At 45.2% G+C, this 12,624-nt stretch overlaps 1 protein-coding gene across 1 annotated transcript; it reads left to right on the forward strand.

Annotated features, from left to right (window-relative positions):
• Window positions 1-184: 184 nt before the first annotated feature.
• MRPL38 (mitochondrial ribosomal protein L38) lies at window positions 185-12,267 on the forward strand. The gene is made up of 9 exons (XM_066578425.1): window positions 185-289; window positions 1,677-1,856; window positions 4,033-4,170; window positions 5,420-5,628; window positions 5,705-5,777; window positions 9,131-9,176; window positions 9,255-9,413; window positions 9,492-9,628; window positions 11,878-12,267. Exons 1-9 carry the CDS (start codon window positions 226-228, stop codon window positions 12,012-12,014), a joined length of 1,143 nt encoding a protein of 380 aa, XP_066434522.1. The 5' UTR covers window positions 185-225; the 3' UTR covers window positions 12,015-12,267.
• The last annotated feature ends 357 nt before the right edge of the window (window positions 12,268-12,624 follow it).

Here is a 12,624-nt window from a genome sequence, read left to right on the forward strand (position 1 = left end):
GGACAACGACGTTTAAGCACGATAGAAGCGTCCATGTTACGTAATGCCCGCCCGCCCCTCTCGAAACGTCAATGTGCTGCGTGAGTGATCTTTATACTGATTGGTCAGAACATAGTCACATGTAAGTAAATGCCTGATTTCTATTGGTTGTTTCATCGAACAGTTCCGTCCTGATTGGTAGCTGTGTCTCCGCCCTTTTCTTTGCTTGTTGCACTGACAAGAAACATGGCGGCGCCCTTGGCAAGAATGTCTGTGTGGCCGGTGACTGGGAGGACTCTCAGTACGGCGGGTAAGTAGTGCTACGGACTGACTGACTAATGCAGCAGCAGCCATGATACTTGTGGTGCCAGCTGTGGTCATCTGCTACACATGGAGGCCACGTTGGCCATTATGAACCTAGGGTTTCATCATTGGAGCTCCATCTATGGGACTTACTTGCATTAAAGGGGTAGTCGCCTACATTGCACAGTGGCCCAGGCTGGTACTGCAGGCTCAATGCCATTTACTTCAATAGGATTTAGCCTGCAGTACCAGCCTGGGCCACTGTACAATGCATGGAGCTATCTGAAAACAGCTAGAAATGAAACAACCTCTATAAGGGGTTGCTGTCATAGCAGCGCAGCAACCAGATCTCTACGGATGCTGTAATGTAAAGCAGAGCTCCATTGTCCCTTTATCATGATGGCAGGCCGGGCCCACACAGTGCAGATTCAGTGCAGTTAGTGAAGGAATCCAAGACTAGGGTTGGATCCAAGAAGGAACAGCTGTAAAAGGCCGCGGCCGCACTTGTGTTGTGGTTTCTGTCCATGGCCAGATCTGACATACTGGTGCCCAGCGGATGCCACGGACTGGCAGCGGGATCTGTCAGATTCTGCAAAAATGTCTGTCATTATGGCAAGAAAAATGGCACCGCAGAAACCTTGTAGTTCGCATGAAACAGGACAAAATCTGCGACGGCATCTGAAGCAGGTGTGGACAGAACCTAAAGATGGCCGTACACCGTAGGCTGCATTCACACGGGTGAGCGCGATATTGGGCAGAGAAGCTCAGCCCCATATCGCATTTATCAACATGCGTTTTACCCACGGGGTGGGAGGCGGTCTTCATGCAAACCCCATCGCGTTGCTTGAATAAAATTGCGATCCTCAGACGCGCCGGAGGGTGGTAAGTGTTTCCCATTGACTTCTGTGGGAAACATCACGTCGTACTCGGGGATTTTGCTGTTGAAGTTCTGCAGCGTTTATAGCCTGGGTGAAGGCACCATTATTCTTCCTGACTCCCCCATGCTCAGCAGGTTGCGGGTATAAGCCATTACCAGACACCTGTAGTGGAAGCTTATCTCCCAACATGCCCCATGCTGCTTTCCTGTGGCATCTGCTATTGGTGGAGTCTGACTGCAAGAATTGCTCACACTTCCAAGGGTGCCACATTCTTGATGGAGAGTTGGTTGGTTTGTGCTGCCACTCTGCATTATATTCTGTGGAAGACAACAAGCTACCAATTGGCCGCCATGTACGGAACTGTGCAGAGATCCCCCCCCCTCCCTCCAAGCTCTGGTGTGGAGGGGCCCGTGTCGGTTCTCGCTGTAACGTACTGCGGTATTTGCCCCCACAGATGGCTATTTTTATAGAATGTATTTCTTGCACTTCTGACATTTTCTGATGATGTCTCCTTAGCTGCGCTGTGCCGACGAGCCGCTCCTTTGGGTCCCCTTCCCAATGAGCAGTTTAGAGGTCAGAATTTGGACTCGTTGAAGAAGTATCGCTGCTTCGTAAAGTATTACCGACAAGCTGAGAGAGAGAGCAGGAAGACAAACTGGTGGAGGACGTACAGACAGTTCCTGTACCCAAGCAAAGGTAAAGTGTCCGTAGCGGCCATACACCTCATGTACCTGTAAGAGGAGGCCTTTCTCTGGGACTGTTCACACTAGCATCATACTTACTTTTTATGGTAGAAACCACATTTTAGTCCTGGCTCTGCTGTCTGCCGGATACGGATGATGCCCGACTGACCCGATTGGCTTATAATGGGTCTGTTGGGTTCCATCGTGGCGTCCAATGCTGATGTGAACGATATTTCATATAGGATTGGAACGATTGACATTATGCAACATGACTGATGCCTGAAGGGCTCCACAGATCAAGGAATGGGGTCTAAGTATGAAAACACATTGGCCAACTCAATGACTGTTGAGAGAGAGAGCAACAAATATATAGACGTGGCGCTGATGACAACTCTGGTTTGTGTCAGGGTGAAGAGGAGATGTCTGCTCGCTGAACGCTCAATTAAATTCTCCATAGACTAGTGATGCTGGGGAATTTCTATATTTCCTCTCTAATTCCTCCTGGAAATGTTTGACTATATTGACAATAGGGTGGAACAATCTCACTGGCAGTTAAAGGGGATTTTCGGCATTTAAATATTGATGACTTCTCCTTAGGGTAGATTATCAGTATTAGATTGGCACAGTTGCAGGGAGTTGGACTCCCATTGACCAGCTGTATGAATGGGCTGCAGGACTTGTGTGAAGGCTGCAGCCTCTTCATTATATACCAGGTACCATACATTACAGCTCAATACTGTTCACCTAAATGAAACTAAGCTGCACATAAGTCATGCAACAAATGGATCAAACGCCAGAGAAGAGGCCACATCGCTCGTCCAAGGACCCTGGCCTCTTCAAGCAGCTGATAGCTGGAGGTGCCAGAAGTTGGACCTCCACTGATCTGGTATTGATGACCTTTCCGAAGCCTGCGGCATGAAGACTGACGGCTTTCTCCATATACGCAAAAGAGGAGAGAGCTGTCGGTCTACATGGTGCGGACAGGAAAAGGCCAGCATGGTCTGATTCCCAAACAAACCGGCGCAGCGCACTACGCTGTTATAGTGCGTCTAGTAGGCTGCAGTGGGATATGCCAATAGTGTGAGGCGCTGAACAGTAGTTTGGTGCGTTAAAGGGGTTTTCTTTGGCATAAAAAAAGTTAAACAGGCATAAAATGCACAAAAGTGAATACTCTAAACTCCTTTCTTGGTGGTCCCACCCTGTCCAGAGCTTCAGCCCCAGTGCCTGCTACACAGGACCTGGAAAAAGTAGCGGGCAGTCGTGTGCTGTTCATTGTGCACGGGCACTCACAAGCTTCAGCGGTGATTCTTCCATGAATGGCACGACTGCCAGCCACTACTTCTGGTTTCTGTTTGGTGGGTGCCAGGGCTGCGGCGCTGGATGGGGAGCTGCCATGATAGGTGAGTATTCAATTTTTCCTAACTTTTTTTTCCTATGGCCTAGAAAATCCCTTTAAACAAAAATATTTAGCGTGTCAAAGATTCTTTTGGTGCCGCTCTGTCCGTATTTGCATACAGTGCGTCTACAGGTAAAAACTGTGCATATCAATGTTTATATTTTAGAGTATTCAACATTCTGGTTGCCCAATAGAGCTCCTCTAAAGTGACCCTGGCCCAGACAGATGGCTGTGTTCTATCTGTGATTCGGATGCTGAGATGATTGTACAATGCCTGAAGCCACTCTGTAGAAGTATCCAACTCGGACCAACCGTCCAGACTGTGAAACTAATGGAAATTTAGTGTGGTGATCCTTCACCAAGCACTGGGAACTGAACCCACTCACATTGATATATATATAATCAATTTTTTTCTTTCAACCCACTATAACCTCTATATAAGGGGCTATAGAGACATCTCTGAACATATCTATGTACAAGATGTGGAAAACAAAAATTGTATTCCATGCTCCATTCAGTGCTTGATACTGAAAACAATAAGTAAGCGGCATAAAACCTCCGTGAACCATCATTGTAAATATGTTTTAAATTAAGTTTTAAAATGTCTTTTTCCTATTTACAACAGTTCACGGAGCTCGCGGTTTTCAGTACCAAACCCTGACATGGAGCATGTGATGCAATTAGAAATACAGCTTAGAAAAGTTCTAACCACTGCGGTTCCGCGTACAAAGTATCGTCTTAACTTGTATTTTTTTTACTGCTGCTAATAATACAAATTTTATTTGCCTTCTAGATGGGGACGAGCAGAAGGTGGACATTGGGTTTCCGTCTGTGTTGCCTTCTACAAAAGAAAGACTAAAGGCTCAGAAGGAAGTGCTGAAAGCAAATCACCGAAACCCAGAGCTAGAAAAAGCCTCACGCCACCGCACATGTATGACATCCGGTTTGGGGTTTACTCTAGTGAGGAGTGATTATTGGAATAGTTGAGTCAGGAGTGATTGGCCTGATTTTCAAAAAAAAAATTGGGAATCGGGAGAAGCCTATCCCAATTTGCACTAAAGTCAATGAGAGTAAAAATTGAGTTCACTAGTTTGACCTTCAGAAGGTTCCTAATGCATCCGAAGAAGAAGGTGGTGGTGAGCTCAATGTGGCTCTGTAGTTAACACCGTTGCCTTGCAGTGCTGAGGTTTTAGGCTCAAATCTCCTCAAGAACAACATCTGCATGGACTTTGAAAAACTCCATACAGATGTTGTCCTTGGTCAGATGTGGAAAAACTCCATATGGATGGCGTCTTTGGTCCAATTTGAACCTAGAACTCCAGCATTGCAAAGCAACAGTGCTAACAACTGAGCCAGCATTATTAGAGTAGTATTACCTGTGGCCTCCACTTGTACTGATCCAGCACAGCTAAGCGGGATCCCAGGCCCCTGTTCTGTCCTCTAGGATGACTGCATGAACAGCACTGGCCAAGCAGAGAGCCGCATGTATTAGCTTGGACCACAAAAGCACAACGGGTCTTATATGCTATGTAAAATTTGACAGTTTTCTGGCACAGTTTGCACCAGAAAACTGTCTTGCTTGTTTTCTTCTACATCTACTACCGTGTTTTCTCAAAAATAAGACACTGTCTTATATTAATTTTTGCACCAAAAGAGGCACAGTGTTTTCCAGGGGTGTCTTAATACTCACTTAGTAGCTGGCGTCTCCATCCCTCAAACTGCTCTGCAAGCACTGCGGCAGTCTTCCTTGTTGTCCTCAGCAGTGACAGAATATTCTCTTCCTGGTATCATGGGTTGAATACCACGCCTCCAGCAAGAAAATGCTGTGATTGGCTCAGGACTGTAGCCTTAGCCAAACACAGCCGGTGCTTGATGAGCCAATCACAGCTATTCATTGATGTCATTCACTGGCTGTGATTGGTTCATCGAGCACCCGCTCTGATTGGCTGAGCCACAGCGCTCATGATTCAATCAGAGCAATTGCTTGCTGGGGGCGGAGTATTCAAACCCTGTTACCAGGAAAACATTGCTTTCTCAGCGCCGAGGACTAGACGGAAGACTGGGAGTGTCGCAGCCCAGCGTGAGGGATCAGGACGCCACCTGTAGTTACATCTGTAACCTGATAGTTTCAGTATTTTATCATTCTGCTTGGATGTGAAGGATTCTTTGTTTCTTCCTAGTGCTGATTCCCTTGGATGAAGTTCGAGCAGACTGGGAGAGAGAATGTGGCCCAATTCACATACAGAGAGTTGCAGAGCATTATGGGGTGTACAATGATCTTTTTGGAAAAGCAACATTTGTTCCCCAAGTTACATTAAGAATCCAATACAACACAGAAGAGGATGCAGTGATGCCCGTGTATTATGGGAACGTCGTTACCCCTACAGAGGTTGGAGGATATCCCACTCTAATACGACACACTTGATGTGGTGAACGACCTGACTGATGGTTTACCTTTTTTCTAGGCTGCGGTTCCGCCAGAGGTTTCATTTGAGGCAGAAGAAGGTTCTCTGTGGACCCTACTGCTGACAAATCCAGGTCTGTAGGAGGAAGCTTTGAACGTGTGTTGGATTCTGTTTGATTGTTACCCCTTGGTCAAGAATTATTACAGATTGGGTTCAGGTTTTTTTTTTCCTGCTTTCTTTTTGCCTTTTGAAGATTTAATACTTCCTGTTATTTTGATGGAGTTTGGGAGTCTTTGGACAGTATTCATGACTTATACATGCGCTTCCATACACAACCCCTATTCTTGAAATTTTGCATTTCCAAAAATAAACTTTGAGTACCACCTGAGTTTTCAAAAGCAGCCCAGGTCTTTATCGGCTGCTGCAATTTGCACCCACTTTGCTCGATTTTCCTATTTGTTCGCTGCCATGTTTGCATCCAATTACATGTGCAGGCAGGTCCTAATCCAGTACTGTACTGGTCAAGACTTCCACTCCTACACTTCCCTTGATGTCTTGCACAGCATCTGAATGCCTGCCCCTCTGTTGCATGTAGAAGCTATCGGTGTCCCTGTTACTACCTGATGACAGGCAGTGGATTGCAAAGATGCTGGAGGTGAGACCCCTAGTGGCAGCCCTTCAAACTTGATTTTCAGTGGTAAAACAAAATAATTGTAGTAAAATAGTATGTAAGGCCGAATGAAGACAATGTCCATCTAGTCCAGCCTGTTTATCCTCCTATGTTGTTGATACAGTGGAAGGCAAGAAACCCCAAGAGGCAGGAGCCAATTAGCCCTTTTGGAGGAAAATTCCTTCCCAACTCCCTAATTGCAATCAGACTGTTCCCTGGATCAACCCCAAATAGTTCCTACCTGCCTATATACCAGGATTAACAATTAACCTAAGATTTATATCCTACTAGCTTTCCGGTCGCGCGTTGCTGCGAAGACAGACATACATACATACATTTGTTTTTATATATCTAGATAACAACCAATCACAGCGCAGCTTTCATGTTACCTCAGTGGTATAATATATAACAACCAATCACAGCGCAGCTTACATGTTACCTCAGCTTTATAATATATAACAACCAATCACAGCGCAGCTTATATGTTACCTCAGCAGTATAAAATATAACAACCAATCACAGTGCAGCTTTCATGTTATGTCAGCAGTAAGAGAAATAACAACCAATCACAGTGCAGCTTTCATGTTACGTCAGCAGTAAGAGAAATAACAACCAATCACAGTGCAACTTTTATTCTGCCTCAGCAATATAAAAAATAGCAACCAATCACAGCACAGCATTCATTTTACCTCAGCGGTATAATATATAGCAACCAATCACAGCACAGCTTTTATTTTACCTCAGCATTCTCAATATCCTATTTATGACATAATCAATGCTCGTGCCAAATTTCCCATTTCTATGACATTGGAAAGTGAGAAAATTACATTCCGCACGCATAGAATTGAATAATCAAGTTGGGACCCATTGACTTTTCCTATTTTTGACATAATCAATGCTCCTGCCAAATTTCAAGTTTCTATAACATTGGGAAGCGAGAGAATTCGATTCCGTACGTAAAATTTGGACGCTAATTGTTTGGCGCTTACAATTGAATCGAGTTGGGACCCATTACCTTTTCCTATTTATGACATAGTCAATGCTCCTGCCAAATTTCATGTTTTTACGACATCGGGAAGTGAGAGAATTAGTGGCAATGATGGAAATCGAACGATCTACGTGGGGGGTCGTAACCGTCGACGACGCTCGCGCACGCGCCATTTGTTATAGAATATTTGTACTATGCCTATAATCTTCCCAGGCGTGTACTCAACAACTTCCCAAAGTTTCATGGCGATCGGATGAATGGTGTAGTAGCGCATAAAGGACAAACAGACAGACATATATTCAATTTTATATATATAGATAGATAATATCCTTCCGCTCCAGAAAGACATCTAGTCCCCTCTTAAACTCCTCTATGGATTTTGCCATCACCACATCCTCAGGCAGAGCGTTCCACAGTCTCACTGCTCTTACAGTAAAGAACCCCCTTCTGTGTTGGTGATGGAACCTGCTTTCTTCTAGACGTAGAGGATGCCCTCTTGTTACCGTCGCAGTCCTGAGTATAAACAGATCATGGGAGAGATCCTTGTATTGTCCCCTCATGTATTTATACATAGTCATTTGATCGCCCCTTAGCCATCTATTTTCTAGGGTAAATAATCCCAACTTCGATAGCCTCTCTGGGTATTCCAGTCCAGCATATTACAAGATTGATGATACACACAGGCTGTTAGATGAGTATATGTTATGTATACTGGTAATGCTACCTTGACAATGGCACTGTCAGAAGGTAACTTAATGGGATGGTCCCATCTTATACGCTTGTGTGTAGCTCTCTCCATTCACTACTATAGGAGTCATGTAAACAGCCGAGCACTTTTGTCTGGCTAACTCCTATAGAATTGAATGAATGGAGCAACACACAACAATCTCTCCATTCATTCCCTGCCTGCATGCGACAGTCATTGGCCTTCTCTCCACGCGGGTCGGTAGACATTATCTTAGAGATGGATACAGATCCCACCTCTGAGACCTGCACCTAAATCCTGTGCCTATGCAATAAATATTTAACATGGGAATATCCCTTTAAGAGAATATTTCAGGCTGACTGATACTATTATACCTAGTGTTGAGCCTTGTGTCTGTACGAAGCACAACATGTGCACAGAGTGAAATGGTGTTTCTTTAACCCCTTAAGGACCACTCACTATCAATGTATGGCAGGTGGTGTAAGGAGTGGGTTTGGGAGATGAACCCACTCCATACATGGCGGTTGTCAGCCGTCCCTGACACTGCAAAGACAGTGATCGGGGCTAGGTCTGATCATGGCTGTTAACTGTTTAGATGCTGACAGTGCATCTAAGCAGCCAGCTGGAGAGGGCTGAAGTCTCCTGTGCCCTGTCACCATCCTGTTGTGACACTATTGTGGAGTGCCAATGGGTTCATGTGGCAGCCCAGAGGCTAGTACAGTCTCCCAGACCTGCCATATATCGCAGTATATTAAGTTCTTCCTGTGGTAGGGCTTAATAGACTAACAGAAAGCAAGGAAATCCAGCACCTCTGCAGTCACAATTCAATTTTTTTAATTCCATATTTAAAAATGGTATAGAAAAAAGTCAAAATTCTTTTTTTTTTTTCCTCGTGCTACCATGGCTTTTGTTTACAGCATAAGAACAGGTGATCGGTGTGGGTCCCATCTCTGTGACCTTCACTTATCAAACTTTTATGGTATAGTCTGTAGCTAAAAGTCTTTGATGGGTATAGCCCTTTAAGAGCTTTATACGACTTATTTGCATTATCTGAAAGCCTAGCGATCGATCGATGATACTTCCTAATCACAGATGCAATTTAATTCTCCGCTGTACTTCCAGATGGCCACTTGAGGGAGACAGACTCAGAATATGTGCACTGGCTGGTGTGAGTATCTCCATCTGGTGTGGTCTTTGTATTGCACTCTGCTGCTTATGTTCTCACATTGTGTTTGGTTTTCTTTAGAGGTAACATTCCTGGTAACCGGGTATTTTCCGGCGATGAGGTGTGTCACTACTTCCCAGCCTTCCCTGCGAAAGGCACCGGATACCATAGATACATATTCATCCTGTTCAAGCAAGAAGAACACATTGATTTTGAGGCAGAGCTGCTCCCCAACCCCTGGTAAGGGTAGATCTTTATGTGTACGTGACGATGCCCGCCTTGTTTAGATGCAGATGGTTAGTTATACATTTCTTACAGCCACAGCCTGAAGTTAAGAACATTTAAGACGTTGGATTTCTACAGAAAGTACGAGGACAGAATCACTCCGGCAGGCCTGGCTTTCTTCCAGTGTACATGGGATGCCAGCGTGACCCACGTCTTCCACAGCTTACTGAGTGAGTGCCATGTATACACCATAGAGCTTATCTCTTACTTCTCTGCTGTCTGCAGAATCAGTCCTTTCTAGAGCATTAGCGACCTCAATAAGGTGCTCCTACTTCACACCGCTGGAATTGTCAGTGGAGCACCATCGGTACAGCAGAGATGTGTGTGGCTGCCTGCAAGCAGAGATCTTGAAAGTGAAGTACAAAGTATGTTAGATGAGTTTATAATCCTTCAATTACAATTATTTAAAGGGAATCTGTCAGCAGATTTATGCTGCCCCTACTATGGGTAGTGAAATACTGACCGGCTCCCTCATTAGGTTGCGTTCACATGTTGCATTTTGGATATATTTATGATAAGTTTGTAAACCGCAGCAAAAAAAAACAAAAAAAAACATTTTTTAAAAATGCATTCAAAAATTACGTTTCTTGTCTTGCATGATGCTGTGTTTTTAGGCTACAGTCAGCCTGTTTTATGAGATGTCGCAGGCTGCAAAAGTCAATTGCAGAACTTGGCACTTAAACGCTGAGGTTTGTGATTGGCTGTAGCAGCTTGCCATGTCCCATAAATAGAGTATGTGCTTTTTTTTTTATGCTTTACCACATGGAGCACCAATTAAAAAAATTAATGAATGACTCGGACCACCCCTCTAGAATACTATTGATGACCTATCCTCAAGATAGGTCAGCAATAGTTGATCGGCCGGGGTCCACCACTCAGGACCCTGGCTGTCTGGGTGCCTGCTGACAGCGCTGGTGTACACTGGGGTCAGAGTGGAAGCTGCTGCTTTGACCCCTTTGTAATGGCCAGCGCTTGTAACTGCAGCTGTCATTTAAATCAATGGGAGCTGCACCTGCAATTACAAGCACCAGATAACACTCCGGGACTGGAGCAGCAGCTTCCGCTCTGACCCCGGTGTGTACCGGCACTATTAGAGTGCAGCTGACCTGCCGAGGTTCAGAGCGGTGGACTCTGGCTGATCAACTATTGATGACCTATCCCCACAGCGGCCCCCAGGGGTAATGGCGACTGCCCACAGCGACTCACCATCCCCCATACCCACATACAAGACCCTCCTCATGGAAGCTCTGCTCCTCCTCTGCTCGGCGATGATCCCGGCACACACTGTGACACCAGTGTCCTACCGGACGCCTCCTCCCCCTGCTCTCGCGGAACAAAGTAGGAGACGTCAGGGGAGGGGGGAGGAGGATCCCGGCTGTACACTGACGTCAGTGTGGCCGGGATCAGCGCCGCCAGCAGCGCAGTGAGTGAATACCGACAGGGGAGCCACGGCCCCTGCCGGTATTCACTAATGTGGTGAGCGGCCGACGGCGATGCATGACCGCAGGGAGGGCTCTGCGTGCCGCCTCTGGTACGCCTGCCATAGGTTCACCACCACTGACCTATCCTGTTAGTATTTTCATTCGAAAACACGTTTTAGGCTGAAAAATCTGAAGCTGATTTGAAAAAAAATACAAAGCTGGCCCTTGGATTTCTGATGGGGATTTTTAGCTTACATTGCGGCAGATCCATGTGTAGCTATCCACCACGCAATCTCGAAGACTAGACATGTCCAATGTGACTGCATCTGTTTTACCTTCAAGGGTTAATTCTTGTTAAATCTGTACTTTATGCATTATTATAGGAGTCAAATCATACATCTTTTACTTTGCCCCAATGACTGCTATTAATTTTAGGTTTTGTTCACCTTTATAACTGATCTCTTCCTTAGAGGAACTCTGGAACTTCTTATCACTACAACATTTGCCTCAAAGTAGAGGAAACACTGGGGCACAATTACGCTTTTTACGCCAGTTTCTGGCATAAAAAAGTCGCAAAGTGTATATTTGCACAAAAAAATGCAACTTTTCTCCTTTATACACTGGCCCCACCGCTTTTTGAAAAGTGGGTGTGGGTCGTTGTGGAGGGCACATGGCCACCCCAGAAATGGGTATAAATGATACCAGAAATGTGTGCCAGATTGGATATTTCTACATAGGCGCATGGAGCAGCGGGGCATTTGCCGAATATATGAAGAGGCATGCACCCAGGGAAACTGTGTGAAGCCTGGCACAGGAAATGCCAGGCATAGTACATTTCCACGGCTGTTCCAACCTCCCTACCAGCTGGATTACTAGGAGAATCTGTAACTTCTGAGACTAATTACTTTGGGAAACCAAAAGCCGGATTGGTTTATTGCACAGTACAAATGTGAAATGCATTAAAACTCACCCAGCTGAATCATTGTCTTCTCTCCTAGATATGAAGGAACCCATCTTTGAACACCAGTTTCCTCCAATTTATCATACACCGCAAAAGAAATTTCCTCATTATCAGCCTCTAAGATATCTGGACCGCTACAAGGACTCTGATGAGCTCACGTACGGCATTTACTAGTACAGAGAGGATTACCTGGCTGGGGGCATTCTACGGGTCACCGCCTGTTCTCCTGTGTTGCCATCATGTATCTTCAGAGTTTTCTCCTGTGGATCAGCGTCTTTACATGGACATATACACAATAGAGCAAGGAAGCCATCTGACATGGGATGTATCTATACCACCCAGACAGAAAATGGTTAAATCACAATCTTGTTTGTTTGTTTTTTTATAAAAAAGGAAAATTGGTGAATGTTTGTTTTCCTCAGCAATACACTTGAGTTGTCTGCAGGTCGTTATCGCTAAGTGTAGTGTTTATAATACATTCTGTATCGCCTGACAGGAATTAAAAATTACGTTTGCGAAACTTCAGATTTTGTGACCAGAATATCACAGAATCTGATAGAACTCTCTTAAAGTGGACCTCCTCTAAAGAGCTTTACATATATCAAAGTACAAGTAAATATCGTAAGTAGGCCTGGCATCACCTGTATAGCCTAGTGCTACAGCATCACTTTATCGGATGCCCCTTACCCATTTAAAGGGATTCTGGCGTCCGGCTCAGGCTGCCGAACCACAGGTAGCATGAAGCCAGGACAGGGGTGCTTGTTACCCTCTTAGGGATTTTATT

Source organism: Eleutherodactylus coqui, chromosome 9 (genome assembly GCF_035609145.1).
Source record: "Eleutherodactylus coqui strain aEleCoq1 chromosome 9, aEleCoq1.hap1, whole genome shotgun sequence".
NCBI classification, from domain to species: Eukaryota; Metazoa; Chordata; class Amphibia; order Anura; family Eleutherodactylidae; genus Eleutherodactylus; species Eleutherodactylus coqui.